The sequence below is a fragment of the Pelophylax lessonae genome (genome assembly GCF_965119305.1).
Source record: "Pelophylax lessonae genome assembly, chromosome: 6".
Taxonomy (NCBI): Eukaryota; Metazoa; Chordata; class Amphibia; order Anura; family Ranidae; genus Pelophylax; species Pelophylax lessonae.
In genome coordinates this window covers 190,691,381-190,708,866 of record NC_138773.1, presented here as the reverse complement: position 1 = coordinate 190,708,866, position 17,486 = coordinate 190,691,381, and the positions used below count along the sequence as shown (strand labels likewise).

General features: G+C 42.1%; 1 protein-coding gene across 2 annotated transcripts in view; it reads left to right on the top strand.

Annotated features, from left to right (window-relative positions):
- Positions 1-17,486, top strand: part of BMPR2 (bone morphogenetic protein receptor type 2) — a 300,991-nt gene that overhangs the window by 238,058 nt on the left and 45,447 nt on the right. For both annotated transcript variants that reach the window (XM_082260862.1, XM_082260861.1), the window contains exon 6: positions 819-1,049. In XM_082260862.1, coding sequence (XP_082116988.1) covers positions 819-1,049 — 231 coding nt within the window. The remainder of the gene's footprint in view (positions 1-818; positions 1,050-17,486) is intronic.

The window sequence follows — 17,486 nt, the reverse complement described above, 5'->3', positions numbered from 1 at the left end:
AGTAGATATATAGAGTACATATGTTAACAAGTTGGCTGGAGAAATAGAACAATACTACAGCGAAAATAAATGCAAAAAAAAACAATTCATGATAATTTTCAGGAATTGTTTTTTTTTTTTTGTTGCATTTATTTTCGCTGTATTGTTCTATTTCTCCAACCAACTTGTTAATATATGTATTCTATATATCTACTTTGGTAAAGTGGGTGGCCTCACTCAAAGTCCCATGACCTTCTATATATATTTTTTTGTATAGATCCCCTAGTAGCCAGCATCAATAGACTCTCCAACCCCATGCCATTACATAAATTCAGTGCTGGAGGTGCCGGAACTGCGTTCCTCCACGTTCCTGCTGAAAAAAAGCCCTGCAAAGCTGATTTACCAAGTTTAGAAAGGGAGCAGTGCTGGGCGACATTGGGCCAGGGGACACATTGGTAACTTTTAGTACAAATGACACTGCGGGAAGTGAAACAGACAGCAAGTAGTACAGAATACAGGGCAGGCACAGACAGGGCACTGAGGAGATTACGAAATTAGGGAACAGAGGCAAGGAAGTCAATTTGTGCCTAGAAATACTTTGAAGATGCATTAGGGTTCCTGAGACAGCTGTGAATTGAGGTAAAAATGTAAGTTGGTACCAAAGTAAGAGCTTAGCTAGCACACAAGCTAGATGATGTATAGTGCACACATCTTGGGTTTTGAAAAGGAAGAATAATTGTTCTGATGTCTTCATGACCAGTTACTTTTTAAACCCAGTATACTGTCATTTATACTGTACTTGTGAACTTATGTTTAATTTTTGATTTTTTTTTTGTTAGCTCATTGGTCGTGGCCGTTATGGGTCAGTGTACAAAGGATCCCTAGATGAGCGTCCAGTGGCTGTGAAAGTTTTTTCTTTCAACAATCGGCAGAATTTTATCAATGAGAGGAGTATATACCGCACTCCTTTGTTGGAACATGATAACATTGCCCACTTCATTGTGGCTGATGAGAGGGTGACTTCAGATGGACGTCTGGAATATCTGCTAGTAATGGAGTACTACGCAAATGTGAGTATCAATGTAGTTTATTAGGGTTTATTATTTAAATTGCTTTTATTCACAATATTTAGCCTTTCTTTAATTAGTAGAATAACCTTTAGGCTCCATTCACACTACCGCGGCACGACTTGTGCACGACTTCGGGGGCGACCTGTGAAGTCGCGTGCAGCGCGACTTCGGCGCGACTTGCACAGACTTCACATAATGGAAGTCAATGCAAGTCGCCCCGAAGTAGTACAGGACTAAGTGTGTCGCTCCTATTAGAATGGCTCCTGTACTACACTATGGGAGCGTGAGGTCCAAGACGCGGTAGTGTGAATGGGGTCTTATACTTCAACATGACTGTGTTGTAGTGCAAAATAAACATAACTGAAGTAGAATATATTCAACATTGAATAAAGCATACCTACTGTAAATCCAAAAACAAAAATGTAATATATTGTAGCTTACTAGTTTTACCTGTGGTGACTGCATTGTCTTTCACGTTTTATATTAACATTTTCAGAAAATGCCTGTTGATCTTGCCAGAAACGCAGCACCATTGTTACTTCCTTTAGCTTAAAACAAAGCACAAAGAACCTTTTCTTTTTTTTTTTGTTTAAATGACTAGTTGCATTAATCCATCATGTAATGCAAATGAAAAAGACAAACATGTTCAAAAGAAAAGGAAGTGTGTAAAGATGGATACACTATACAACTTTTGTTGGTTGATTTCCTTTAGATTTAAGCCTCGTACACACGCAACGATTGTTGGCCGTGAATTTTCGGCCAACGTCCGATCGGCCGATTGTCGGCTTGTTAGTATGATGCTTCCGACAACCGACTGCGACTTTTCGGCCGAACAAAATCTGGTGTGCATGCTATAAAATTTTTGTTGGCCGTCAACAGAACGGCCGATTGTTCCTCAGTCAGTACAGATTTCAGCAGACAAAAATCTGATGAGCAAGACTGGGCATGCTCAGAGAAGAAAAAACACACGAAAAGTAAACCAGAACATGACATCACTTTTGAAGTTGGTTTCTGTTGGCCGATAAAATTTGTGTGCAGTCTAGAGCACAATTCAACCAACACAACAACACTGGACAAAAGACGGCCGATCGGTCGGCCAACAATCATTGCGTGTGTACGAGGCATTACCTTCAACTATGTAGTGCAAGGGCCTGCCTGATTGCATACAAATTGAACATTTTTAGGTTTGACCTCATATGGGTTTTGATAAATCTAAAGAAAAAAATCTAAAGGAAATTGTATAGTATGTATCCAACTTTACTTGCAGGATCACTAGTTAAAATGAAGGAAAAGAGCCTGAAAAAAGAAGACCAATGCAGCCACTACAGCATGGGTGCTCAACCTGTGACCCTCTGGCTGTTGCGGATCTACAAGTCCCATGAGGCATTGCAATCCGCTGACAGTTACAAGCATGACTCCCAAAGACAGAGGCATGATGGGACTTGTAGTTACGCACCAGCAGGAGGGCCACAGGTTGATCACCCATGCTACAGCAAAGGACTGATAAGCTGCGTTTTATTACATTGTTTTTGGGGTTTAGATATGCTTTAATGTTTTTTTGATCTGGTGTTAAATACTTGCCTGGCATTACCAAAAGCAATCATTTACTACCAAACATCAGTGATGTGACAAATGAGGTTCTTAATAGTGCTTATACAGTAGTAGTCTATAGGTATGTGAGTCAGTCCATAATCCACCCAAAATGTATATTTATATTTTGTTTCCATAAAGTAGCTTCCTCTATGATTTACATTATAGAATGCAGCAGAAGTAATGGGGGACAAGAAGTTTGGCATATTTTATATCTGAAGTTTCAAGGTGATAGAAAAAAATCAACGGAAGCTTCAGACAAGCGATAAAATCAGTTTTGCATTCATTTAGGCTGGGTTCAAACTAGTGCGGTCCACCGCATCGCATGTCATTTGTACAGGAATTGCATCAGATTCCTGTACAAATGACATGCGAACTCAGTGCGGTGCAAATTGAGCCAAACATTATGTATGGCTCAATTCACACTGGATCGCCATCAAAAAAGTGCAGGACCCTTTTTTTGTCCGCAATGGAATCGGATAGCATGGGTGTGCAGACCCATGCAATCCGATTCCATCCAATTCCATAGTTTGCACTGTGTTCTTCGAACCGATTTGGGGGTGTCATTAACTTTATATTGACATCCGCAGCAGTTCGCAGAGCTCGGTGTGAACTGCCTGCCTGCAAATCTGATGCGGTGCGGGAACCACACAGGAATCGCTGTTGTTTCCGCACCGCATCAGTTTGAGCCTGACCTTAGAGTTCAAAAAAATAATGACAACAAAATTTTGGGTGCAGTTACAGTCTGCTATATCATCTGCCAAGATTTATATGAAAAGAGAATTCAGTCTACAGGTTTATACTCAAGAATCTGCATATAAACTAACCATTTGGTGTCTGGTTTAAATAAAACTTGTACTCTTGCAAACAATACATGGATTGAAATTTGGTCTGCTTAGCAGGGATCGGAAAAATTGTGATCCATGTATGGGCAGGGAGGTTGTACAGATGTCCAGTCAGCTTCTCTACAACTGCCATGTCAAATTTTCTACGCTTGATTAGCGCTGCAGGCTATAACCTGCAACACTAATCAGTGTATTTTGAATCAAAAACATAAAAAAAAATTTTTTTGACAGGTATTGTTATAGAGAGATCTGGGGGACTAAAAGACCCCAAACCCCTCCTCTGCACTTAAAAGCATTCAAAACGCCAAGTTTGGCTGTTTTGAATGCTGTAATTTTTTTTAATCTGGCGCCAGACAGTATCTGGAAGTGATGTCACTCATGCCGAATGCGGCTTAGATCGGGTCTTCGGCGGCCATGCAGGCTGGTTGCTCAGGTCTCCTGGTGGGACGGGAGACCCGGGCGAGCTGCGGAAGGCGGCGAGAGGGGGGGGGGGGGACGTCAGCTATGGACGCCGGTACCGGGGTGATGCCTCTAGCTGCAGGCCTCTCTCCGGTACATGCACTTTCCCGAAATATTGGCAAAATTGGTAACCTCCGGGCCGATTCTGATCTTTCTGATATCGGGAAGAGTGCATATCAGCCTACGATATATCAGCTTTGCCGATAATCGGTCGATCCCTAACTCTGACAGCATGAAAGTCTCAGAATACAATAGCTCAGGGGGTAGGATCCCCCCATCTACATGTGTGGATGGAGGCACTGAGTCAGTTTTTTTTCATTGTGCCTTGGTTTACACTATTGCAATGCGGGAACTAACGCGATTCCTGGGCAGGTTCCTGCATCGCATTTTCCTTGCAGGCAATTCACACTGCCCTCTGCGAACCGCTGCAGGTGTTAATACACAGTTAATGACACCCCCAGATCGATTTGCAGAGCGCAGTGTGATTCATGCAATCCGATTCCAATGCTGGAAAAAACGGTTCCTGCAGCATTTTCATGCAAATACAAATTGTATGGCTGAATTCACATCGCATGTGATCTGCACAGCAATGCGGTGCAAATCACATGCAATGTCTGTGTTCGCAACAGTGGGAACCCAGGCTGAACCAAAAAAAGTCACTCATCTATGGGCTGCCTGAGATATGTTAGTTGCTATTGTGACTTCCTAATGAAAATGCTAATTACCTAGCTGTCTCTAGCTCCAATATGTCCAGTCACCGACCTGGAACAAGTATACAACCAAACTGAATTAACAAAAGATGATGAAATTATTTTTTCATTTACCTATATACAACATAGACATTTTTGTGTTTAACTACGTATATGGTATAAGAATGCAAAAATATTTTAGATATTAATCAGAAGTTTGTGTATCTCAACCCTTGGCTGATACTTTTGTGACAGCTTAGAAAGTCTCTGTTAGATCCTGTTTACACAAATAGGGCACACCAGTCTGCATTACACAGACGTTTGGATAGAGTGTGGATTGATAAGAGGGTGGGGAAGAAGGGGGGGCAAGTTACTAGACCATTTGGCATGCGGTCTGTTTGTATACTGGTGCCAGTTTGCTGCTGAATGTGCTTCAGTTCATGAAAACACACAAAGAATAGTTCCTTCAATCAGCTTGTTTATGTTCATTTTTACAGCAAGCAGGCAAAAAGATAAGTGAGGTAGGCAAAATCACAAATTATATACACCCTTTGTGGCATAAACAAAACAGTTGGGCTTTAAGTGAACCTGCTGCGATGGGGCTTATACACAAACCTGAATATTCAGTCTTTAACATTTCTTACCTTGCCCGAGCCTGACACTTCAGTTTCTGTGTTCAGCTGATAAGGTATGAAAGTCTCAAATATTTGTGTACCATAGTTGTTTGCATTCTTTCTAATTCTGTCATTTGACCCTTTCAAGCACTTTCAGGAGCTTGGGGGCATTGTGTAAGGTCAGGCTGTTGACAGGTCAGCAACTGGAAATTAGGGTATACACTCAAAGTTTTTTTTTTGTCCTTCAACCAGCGGGTTGTACAAGAAAAAAACTGACAGGTCCACACATCAACAAAATGATGTATGATGTTAGGATCCCTCCTGCTGAGCTATTGTATTCTGAGAGCAGGGATTCCCCTTGCCGAAATACACTGATCAGGAGTTGCAGCCATTGGCTGCAGTCGCTGATCAAATGCTGGTTTTCCAGCATGACCGCTTGACAGAAGCCAGTCCTTAGAACAAAGAAAAGTACACACTAAAGTCAGCCAGTTCCTACTAAAGTGTCTGACTTTCGGTACGTGTACACCGGACTTAAGATTTCAGAGGATTTCGGATCTCTTACTTATGCTGAAGAATCAGGTTAACACAAAGTAATGCTAAATAAGTTGGCAAGATTATTTTTAATACACACTTGAGTCCTGGGTGCATTTTAAAACAGTGTGGAGACAGTGAGTATTTGTCCCAGGCAAAATAATCAGCTTCTGGGCTTCCGGTGCTTCTGCGGATAGCTATAGAAGTGAATGTAGGAATGATGTTCCATGTGTTGTGGACTTGCCCTAAAGTCAGGCAGTTTTTGATATGAGTTTATGCCAGGGCTTGACAAATTTGCCTGAAATTTAGGAGCCAGCTAAAAAAGTTAGGAGCCAGTTTTTTTTTTTTTTTTTGTAAACTAACAACCAAGCTATATTTAATAAAACGGATACTAAATTTACACATAAATACGACTAGAACCCCACTCTCCTCTATAGCGCAATTGGATGGAAACAGACCGTCTGTCTCTTTCCATCCGATGCCATCTGATCTGATCCAAGGGATGGATAGAATATAGAACCACCATCCGTCTGTTTTTGGCAGACAGGATCAGATAGCGGCAGATTACTGCTCCATAGAGGAGAATGAAGGGTCCGATCAGGTCTGCCTGAAAAACTGACAGGCGGACCTGATCAGACAGCCCGTGTGAAAGGGGCCTTCGGCTGTGGCTGTGGCATGGCGATGAGGAAAAAAAAAAAAAAAGATTATATATATATATATATATATATATATTTTTTGTTTTTAATAATAATAATTGAAAAAAAAAGAAAACAATTATTATTATTATTTTTTTTTTTTAATTTAAAAAATGAATTAATAATAATAACCACACTCCCTGTCCACTCTCCTTTAAGCAAAGGTAAGTGGACAGGGAGATAAAGCCTGCAAAAACTTCCCTCTCATTTCCTCTTGGGAAGGAGAGAATGCATTGAGAACAGGCAGTGGAAAGTCATTTCTCCCAGCCACCACAAGAGGGCGCCAGTTCCCCATTGGAAGCCTCTCTCATCTCACAGAAGGCCGAAAAGCCAGGGCCTCAATTTTCGGACGGCACGGAAGTCCGTGCACTCGGGGAGGAGGTGGGGGCGCAAAAGGGACAGGACACCTCCTGCAGGGCACGCCAGGTCGCTAATTCAAGTCGCAAATGCGACCTGGCGCCCGGGGTTTGTCGAGCCCTGGTTTATGCCCTGATTTTTATGGTGACCAAGATCAATGTCATCAAAAACCCCAGAGTTGGGCTTCTGAATGCCTCCAGACCTTCTCAGACTAATATACTTTATGTTCCTGGCAGCTAAAATTGCAATTGGTTGATAAAACGCAAGCTTTCCTGGATTATGATCAACGAGAAGATGGTTAGCATCTTTTTTGTGATACCACAACTTGTTTTGAGTGCATCTGGACCCAGTGAATTAATGTTGCATTCCTCTTTGCTATTTAGGGTGGGCCTTGCGTGTAGGTGCCTTGAGTCTTTCTCCTTGCTTTTTCTTTTCTCCCTTCTTTTCTTTCCTCTTCACTTGCCTTTTGATGGATTATGTCCTCCTGTGCTTTCAGAAGGGCGGTGTAGTACCTTGTCAATTTTGTGCCTGTTGTTTATTGCAACTACCTGGAGCAGATTTTAGGTGTTGGAATTCTTGGGCTGCTCCCATGGGGTTGATGTATGTACCCCTTGACTTTTGTTTTTCATTTGTTCTGTTATGTTCCCCATTCAAGGGTTATCTTACTTTTTAGGATGACTACACCTTTTATACAATAACATATTCTTACTGTATGCTTCCTTTCATTTGTGCCTCGCCTGCGTTGCAAGCTTCCTTTGCAATCACCATCAAAGGTTGTATGGTATATGTCTGTTAACTTTCAATAAAAACATTGAAACAGAAGTGAATGTATGCACATTTCCATTGTGTCTGCATTAGGTGTGCAGCGACGTCACAGTCCTTCCTATCAGTTCTTGTTGCAGCTCTGTCCAGCCTCTCCCTACAGCACTAGATCATAAAAAGTGATCTGGACAGTTACATGGGGTGTCTGAATCAGATCATCACTGACATATCCACTGAGGAAAAACAAAAGTGTAACAATGGAGAAAAAAATAAATATGCCGAACATATAAAAAAAAATCATCTATGGCCAACTTAACAATTTACAGAAACTGTTTTTCTCCCCTGCATGACTGTCGTAATGTAGCTTTGAAATGGAATAAAGCTCTTCCAAAGTAAAGGACATATGTTCACTTTGAGCTTTACCTTTCTGTTATGTTACATAAAATCCACACTTATGTGAGATCATTTTAATCATCAGACTTTTTAAAATATATTTTATGGTTAATATGAGCTGGGCGCAGCTCATGTAAACATTGCGTTGGAAAAATCTAACTTTATACTTTTTTTTTTCCCAATAAAAAGTTAGAATTAAAGTGCTTTATTATGTTAGACTGCAATTGCGTAAATCTCATATAATCCTTAACATTTATTGTAAAGTCAAAAGTGAATTTCCATCTTTTAAGATCCAACTTACATTAAAATAATACCTGTTAATGCTGCCAGGAAAGTCCTTGTTCAGTCACTTCCTGTTGTAGGGTGACAACTCTTGTCGCTGTCTCCCCATTGTGCTGCTTTGTCACCTGGTCACATGGGCTTCTGGTGGGAACTAAAAGGAAAAGAGGTTTCGCTGATTCGGATTGCAGAGGCATGATCACTGTCACCATCAAGAAACCAGTCCTGACCAAAGGCATGCAACCACTACTGGAGCCATTGATGTAGATAGGAATTGGCAGCAGAGAGGCAGAAGCATAGAACGTTCTTGAGCAGGCTAAATATCATCTAGTTAGAGTTTATGCCTACTAAATATTTCAATGTTCCTGTTGTAATAGAGAAAGGGGAAGAGGCAAGGCAGGCATTTGGACAGTAGTGGTCAGGACACGGCCATTATGCATGACCTTGTCTGGCCAGTAGCATCAGAGTAAATACCAAGAGACATGAAATTGTTGCCCAATATGGCTGAAAGCAGGTGACTGTCATCTCATATATATTGGTAGCTTAGGAAACATGAACATTAAATTTGTTATAACACAAAGACAAATTTGTCATATAGCCTGATTGTAGGTTCAGTCATTTGAATTGGAAAGCTCTGCTTATTACTACCTTCTTGATCTATTGCTCTCAGGAGTGGTCATCCAGTTGTCATGCTTGGACTCAAAAACTAAAAATTGACATCTTATGATAAAAACTCATACATATACAAAAGTTTGTAACTGTTAGTAAATGACCAGTGACCAGAGGGGAGCTAACCTCTACTATTTTACAGTGTGTGTTTTTTTCAGATAAAGAAGTCTAGGCTCGGCACTTTAGGAAAGAGCAAAGAGAATACTATTTTCCCACAGCAAACACACAATTGTATGGTAACACAATGTTACAGTGAAGGGAAATTGCAGAAATGTTCTCTCACTAATTGTTTGCTTGGACTTTAGGGCTTTCCTGGAAAAGGATATTTTCTATTTTTGGGACTTAAATGTAAAAACACAGGTTCCTCCACCCTCTTGCTTCTTGTCTTTACTAGAAGAAGTTTATTTCACAGACACTATTTTAGCAGTGGCGGAGCTAGACTTTTAAAACAGGGGTGGCAAAGGGGTGGCAAGGTATTATTTTGGGGGGTCAATATACATGCGTGTGTGTATATGTGTGTGTATATGTATATATGTATATGTGTGTGTGTGTATATATATATATATATATATATATATATATATATACACATACATACATACATACATACACACACACATATACACACACTTTTATAAATAAATTTAAACAAACATTCTAAGCGTTATTAAAACATTTTTAATTAAATAAACAATTATCAAAGTAAACATTATTCTTTTAAGGCCGCACACCGATCACAGGGCTCTGCTCTAAAGGGGGATCTATGGCATATATCCCCTTTACAGCAGGCCAGGGTGAGGTCCTCTATATAGACCCCCCCCCTTACAGCAGGCCAGGGTCCTCCCCCAGACAGTCCCTCTCAGTCTCCGCACCGACAGGATTGGGTTAGGGAGCTGAGCAGCCAGGGGCAGAAAGCAGCAGAAAGCAGCAGACACAGCGGCGGCAGCCATGGCAGAAGCACTGCACGAGGGTGATTAAGGTGTGCCTAGGCACACCCGGCACACGCCTATGAGTAGGGCTGCACAATATTGCCCCCCATCAATGTAGGGACCAGCATGCCCCCCCCCCCATCAATTGACGATGTAGTAACCAGCATCCCAACCCATCAATGTAGTGAATTCGCATCGCATTCGGACACAACTCACACAGGAACCTTTTTTGGGTCCGCAGCAGAATCAGATCTCATGGGTGTTCACACCTATGCGATCCGATTCATGTCCAAACTGACAGTTCGCACTGCGATATGCCAACTGATCTGGGGGGGGGGGTCATTAACTTTGTATTGACAGCCCCAGTGTTTCGCATATGGCAGTGTGAACTATCTTAGAGTTGAATGTGATGTGGGAACCCGCAGTGGATTTGCAGGGTTCCCGCATCGCATCTATGTGGACCGAGACTAACTGATTATGTTTTTGTAGGGGGGTAAGTGCACTTTGTACAAAATGACTTTATTACCTCAGCTATGTACATGCTAATGAAACATTTAGTGCTGGTTCACACTGGTGCGATGGAAGACATTGCATGTGATTCGGGGGGGAACTGCTATGCAAATCACATGCAATGTCTTTGCGATGCGAATTCAGCCATACAGATTGTATGGCTGAATTTGCATCGCATTTGGACCAAAGTCATGCAGGACCCTTTTTTTGGTCTGAACCAACATCAGATTGCATGGGTGTTCACACCTAATGCGATCCGATTCCTGTCAGAATTGACAGTTCACACTGCGATATGTAAACTAATCTGGGGGTATCGTTACCTTTTGTATTGAACACTCCCAGTGATTCGCATATGGCAGTGTGAACTGCTTGCGAGTCGGGTGCAATGTGGGAACCCGCAGTGGATTTTCAGGAGTTATGGCTTCCTTTCCAAGTTTCGGTTCACATTGCACATTGGTGCGATGCAAATCCACTGCGGGTTCCCGCATTGCACCCGACTCGCAGACAGTTCACACTGCCATATGCGAATCACTGCGGGTGTCAATACAAAGGTAACGATACCCCCAGATTAATTCACATATTGCAGTGCAAACTGTCAGTTCAGGCAGGAATGGAATTGCATAGGTGTGAACACCCACGCGATCTGATTCTGGGGCAGACCAAGAAAGGGTCTTGCATGACTTTGGTCCAAATGCAATGCAAATTCAGCCATGCAATCTGTACAATCTGTATGGCTGAATTCGCATTGCAAAGACATCGCATGTGATTTGCACAGCAGTGTGGTGCGAATCACATGCAATGTCTTCCATCGCACCAGTGTAAATCTAAGTGTCTGTAAAAAAAAAAAAAAGTTGAAGTCCTGGAAGCATTAGACATGCATTTGCATCTCTGTTTTCAGTCAACTTCGAACACCCCAATTCCTGCCAGTGACAAAAAAAGTTTTACACTGTCTGACCTGCTGCTGCTCTGGCTCTGCACACAGGTCAGGGTGGTTGGGGGATGGGTGGGTGGCTGGCTCCTCCGAGACCTCTTGTCCTCTTCCACTCTCTGCACTCTGTCTCAGTCTGCAGCATCCCCCGACGATCTCCTGGCTGTCCCCCACGGCATGGATGTGTGGCCCCGCCCCTCAGCTGAATTCTTCAGGGAGGAGAGGTGGCCGGAGCGCCTGTCACTATTATCATCCCCACAGCTCCATTAAAGCACCATGATCCCGGCCAGCACCTGACTCCTCTCCTATAGCCGCATCCACTGCCGGCAAGGATCCATTCTTCACTGCATTATTGGAGCACAGATGTCCTCCATTCTACAGTGCGAGCTATGTGGGCACCTCCAGGGACAGACTGCTGAGCCTCTTATGGGGCCCCCCCTCTGACGCCGCACCGCACGAATGGTCAGTCCGCCCCTGCACACAGTCACAGAGAACTTGCTGCACAGCTCGTTCAGCTAATGTTATGAGCATAAGCGAGCGGGGTGGCAACAGGGGTGGCAAGGATGTCTTCTGGGGTGTCAATTGCCACCCCAGCTAGCCCTCTAGCTCCGCCACTGTATTTTAGATGCACCCTCCTGGAGACATGTAGTACTGTACAAATACATCAAAGGCAAATTAGTATTTATTGAGAAACACTACTACTGATTTACACTATATGGCAAAAGTTCAGTGCCTTGCGAAAGTATTCGGCTCCCTTGAACTTTGCGACCTTTTGCCACATTTCAGGCTTCAAACATAAAGATATAAAACTGTAATTTTGTGTGAAGAATCAACAACAAGTAAGACACAATCATGAAGGGGAACAAAATTTATTGGATATTTCAAACTTTTTTAACAAATAAAAAACTGAAAAATTGGGCATGCAAAATTATTCAGCCCCTTTACTTTCAGTGCAGCAAACTCTCTCCAGACGTTCAGTGAGGATCTCTGAATGATCCAATGTTGACCTAAATGACTAATGATGATAAATAGAATCCACCTGTGTGTAATCAAGTCTCCATATAAATGCACCTGCACTGTGATAGTCTCAGAGGTCCGTTTAAAGTGCAGAGAGCATCATGAAGAACAAGGAACACACCAGGCAGGTTCGAGATACTGTTGTGGAGAAGTTTAAAGCCGGATTTGGATACAAAAAGATTTTCCAAGCTTTAAACATCCCAAGGAGCACTGTGCAAGCGATAATATTGAAATGGAAGGAGTATCAGACCACTGCAAATCTACGAAGACCTGGCCGTCCCTCTAAACTTTCAGCTCATACAAGGAGAAGACTGATCAGAGATGCAGCCAAGACGCCCATGATCACTCTGGATGAACGGCAGAGATCTACAGCTGAGGTGGGAGACTCTGTCCATAGGACAACAATCAGTCGTATACTGCACAAATCTGGCCTTTATGGAAGAGTGGCAAGAAGAAAGCCATTTCTTAAAGATATCCATAAAAAGTGTTGTTTAAAGTTTGCCACAAGCCACCTGGGAGACACACCAAACATGTGGAAGAAGGTGCTCTGGTCAGATGAAACCAAAATCAAACTTTTTGGCAACAATGCAAAACGTTATGTTTGGCGTAAAAGCAACACAGCTCATCACCCTGAACACCCCATCCCCACTGTCAAACATGGTGGTGGCAGCATCATGGTTTGGGTCTGCTTTTCTTCAGCAGGGACAGGGAAGATGGTTAAAATTGATGGGAAGATGGATGGAGCCAAATACAGGACCATTCTGGAAGAAAACCTGATGGAGTCTGCAAAAGACCTGAGACTGGGACGGAGATTTGTCTTCCAACAAGACAATGATCCAAAACATAAAGCAAAATCTACAATGGAATGGTTCACAAATAAACATATCCAGGTGTTAGAATGGCCAATTCAAAGTCCAGACCTGAATCCAATCGAGAATCTGTGGAAAGAACTGAAAACTGCTGTTCACAAACGCTCTCCATCCAACCTCAATGAGCTTGAGCTGTTTTGCAAGGAGGAATGGGCAAAAATTTCAGTCTCTCGATGTGCAAAACTGATAGAGACATACCCCAAGCGACTTACAGTTGTAATCGCAGCAAAAGGTGGCGCTACAAAGTATTAACTTAAGGGGCTGAATAATTTTGCACGCCCAATTTTTCAGTTTTTTATTTGTTAAAAAAGTTTGAAATATCCAATAAATTTTGTTCCACTTCATGATTGTGTCCCACTTGTTGATTCTTCACAAAAAATTACAGTTTTATATCTTTATGTTTGAAGCCTGAAATGTGGCAAAAGGTCGCAAAGTTCAAGGGGGCCGAATACTTTCGCAAGGCACTGTATATGAACACCTCTAAATGATTGAGTTCACCTACAAAAAGCCAGGTCTATAAAGACATGCTTTGAGGAGTTTGGTGTGCAGAAACTTGAGGTGCCTGCACATAGCCATGACTTCAATACTATTGATCATCTTTGGGATGATTTGGAATGCTAAGTGCATCGAGTCCAAAATCACTACCTGACTTTACAAAATGTCATTTTGGCTGAATGGGTGTAAATTTCCACAGGCACATTCCAAAATCTTGTGGAAACCTTCACAGAGGAGCAGAGCTTTTCCTAACTGCAATGTGCGGCAAACTCCAAATTAATGCCCATGGTTTTGAAATGGAATATGCAAAAAAATGATGATATAGGTGGTATGGTCAAGTGTCCTCAAATTGTTGGCCATCAGTGAAGGTCCCGTTGTTTTTTAAAGGGTGCAGATAGAAAGGGCAAGTAGGGAATTCCAAATTTTCCTGGAAAACCCCCTTAAATGTTAATTTAGGAGATTTAAAAGTACTTCCTATGTTTAGTTAATAAACTAATATTCAAATGTTTAGTATATATTAATCGCAGTGTACTGCACACATCTATAAAACAGGCCTCTATACAAATATACCATTTGCAATAGCTGAAATAAGGTCAGTGTTGATCCATTGTGTAAAAAGCTGAAGGATAAATTAATCTTTTACAAAGATGACCTCCATAGATTTTTTATATTATCTCATTTCAGAATTTCCTCTAAAATCTTGGTGCTCAACAAGCTATATGCTGCTCAGCAGCAGAAATTTGCTATTTTTATAACACATGGGGTTGCAGCTTTATGGCTGAAATGCTGTCTGAGCTGACCTGCAGCAACTTTTCATCCTAAGAGTGTGAGTGGTGGATGTTCCATGTCATCATGGGACAGCTACCCATGCTGTGCTCCCTCCACAAAGGTTCATTAACAGTACATGCATGGCTCGTAAGAGGAGCTGTGGGGGACATCAAATGTGGGAACAGTACATTTTATAAAGGCCATGGGAGGCTCAAATTTAAAAGCATTTACTGTATTTCTCAAGGAAAAGACAGTCCACTTTGGAATCTAAGTTCAATTTCCCTCTTTAACTGCCTCTCTTTGTAGTTAGACATTTGGATCTTTATACATAAATCAAAAATGTTTATATTGTTCTAAACCGTTCATTCCTTTTTTAAATTATTGCATTCGATTTTTAAAAATAAAAAAAAAAGGAAAAGTTGTGGTATCCCTTTTCCTTATATAAATTTTTCATCAGCCAGCTGAACGAAAAAAACTAAACAGATTTTCCCATCCACACATTTGATATGGATGGGGAACATAGAAACATAGAATGTGTCGGCAGATAAGAACCATTTGGCCCATCTAGTCTGCCCAATATATCTGAATCCTATGAATAGCCCCTGGCCCTATCTTATATGAAGGATAGCCTTATGCCTATCCCATGCATGCTTAACCACTTACCACATATCATCATACCGATACGTTGGTACACTTTGCGGGTTTATACCGGGATGATGCCTCTAGTTAGAGACATCATCCCGGTACCGTGGTTTGAAGCCGACGGTCGGCTTTCCGTCGGTAATGACCGATGCGGCTCGGGAGCCGCTCGATCGTTACCCGGGGGGGGCGGGAGGGGACGTCCCCCCCCTCCCGCCGCCTTCCGTGGCTTTGCCCGGGGCTCCCGTCCCACCGGCTGGATGGAGTCCCGATGAATGCCGGAAACGGCATCGATCGGGGCTCCGATGACGTAACCCGGAGGCGGCGTCCATGACGTCACTTCCGGGTTACTGTGCTGCAAAAGGCGGCAAATTTAAAAAACGGCTGTATGCAAAAATGCCGTTTTCGTCGTTTTGCATACAGGGAAGTGTAGTGGAGGGGTCTAGGGTCTTTTAGACCCTCGATCCCTCCATAAAGTGTACCTGTCACACATATTGCTGTCACAAGGGATGTTTTCATTGCTTGTGACAGCAATAAAAGTGATCAGATTTTTTTTTTTTTAAAAAACCTGTAATAAAGTTTAAAAAAAATAAAAAATAAATAGGAAAAAAAAAAAATTTAGCCGCCCCGTCACCGTTAGCTCGCGCACAAAAAAAAACGTATACCCAAGTCGAGCCGCGAATGAAATCGCTGTTCAAACCCCACATGTGAGGTATCGCCGCGATCGCCAGAGCGTGCGCAATAATTTAAAAAAAAGAGCTACACTCTACCTCTAAAATGGTAACCGTTAAATAAATTTAAAGCGTTGCAGATTGAGATCTCTATTGACCGTAGTTTGTCGCCATCCCACGGGGGGGGCGCAATTTTAAACCATAACATGTTGGGTATCTATTTACTCGGCGTGACATCAACTTTCACAATATACAAAAAAAATGGGCTAACTTTACTGTTTAGTATTTTTTAAATGCAGTGAAATGTGATTTTTCATTTTTTTCCCAAAAAAATGGCGTTTTAAAGACCGCTGCGCAAATACCGCTTGACAAAAAGTTTTGCAATGACCGACATTTTATTCTCCAGAGTCTTTGCTAAAAAAATATACATAATGTTTGGGGGTTCTAAGTAGTTTTCTAGGAAAAAATACTGCTTTTAACTTGTAAACAAAAAGTGTCCGAAATAGGGCTGGGGCTTAAGTGGTTAAACTTCTTCACTGTATTTGCAGCTACCACTTCTGCCCACAGTGTCATTGTATTCTGACAGTGTGATTCCCCCACCGTCAAAATACAGTGATCAGTGCTGCAACTGATTGGCTGTAGCGCTGATCGAGCGAAAATATACCAATAAACCTACTCATGAAATGTCGATCGATAGGATAGATCAAATTCTCATGATTAACAGCCGCCATACAGTCTCATGTAGCATGTCCACAATCTTTGATTAGTCAAAGAAAATTTCTGCAGTCTCTCACAATCTCTGGCAATAGGTCTGCAGTCTGTCCATCTCCTGTTGTATGTCCAAAGTATGTGCCTATCTTCTACACCAAAACATTTGTCTCTGACAATGTTTCAATACAATAGAGATGCTGAATATAAAGTGTAGCCCTGGTGTTGTCAGCAAGTTAACCACTATATAACAGGTTGGCCACTAATGCACTGAGAATGAGACAAGTTTGATGGTCATTCATTCTCTTGCTTTTATATACAGTTTCTCACAAAATGAGTACACCCCTCACATTTTTTTAAATATTTTATTTTATTTTTTCATGTCACAACACTGAAGAGATGACACTTTGCTACAATGTAAAGTAGCAAGTGTACAGCTTGTATAACAATGTAAATGTGCTGTCCCCTCAAAATAACTCAACACACAGATATTAATGCCTAAACCACTGGCAACAAAAGTGAGTACACCCCTAGGTGGAAATGTCCAGACTGGGTCCAAAGTGTCAATATTTTGTGTGGCACACCATTATTTTCCATCACAACCTTAACCCTCTTGGGCATGGAGTTCACCAGAGCTTCACAGGTTGCCACTGGAGTCCTCTTCCACTCCTCCATGATGACATCACGGAGCTGGTGGATGTTAGAGACTTTGCACTCCTTCTATTTGAGGACGCCCCACAGATGCTCAATAGGGTTTAGGTCTGGAGACATGCTTGGCCAGTTCATCAGCTTTACCCTCAGCTTCTTTAGCAAGGCAGTGGTCGTCTTTGAGGTGTGTTTGTGGTCTTTATTATGTTGGAATACTGCCCTGCGGCCCAGTCTCCGAAGGGAGGGGATCATGCTGTGCTTCAGTATCTCACAGTACATGTTTGCATTCATGGTTCTCTCAATGAACTGTAGCTCCCCAGTGCTGGTAGCACTCATGCAGCCCTGGACCATGACACTCCCACCACCATGCTT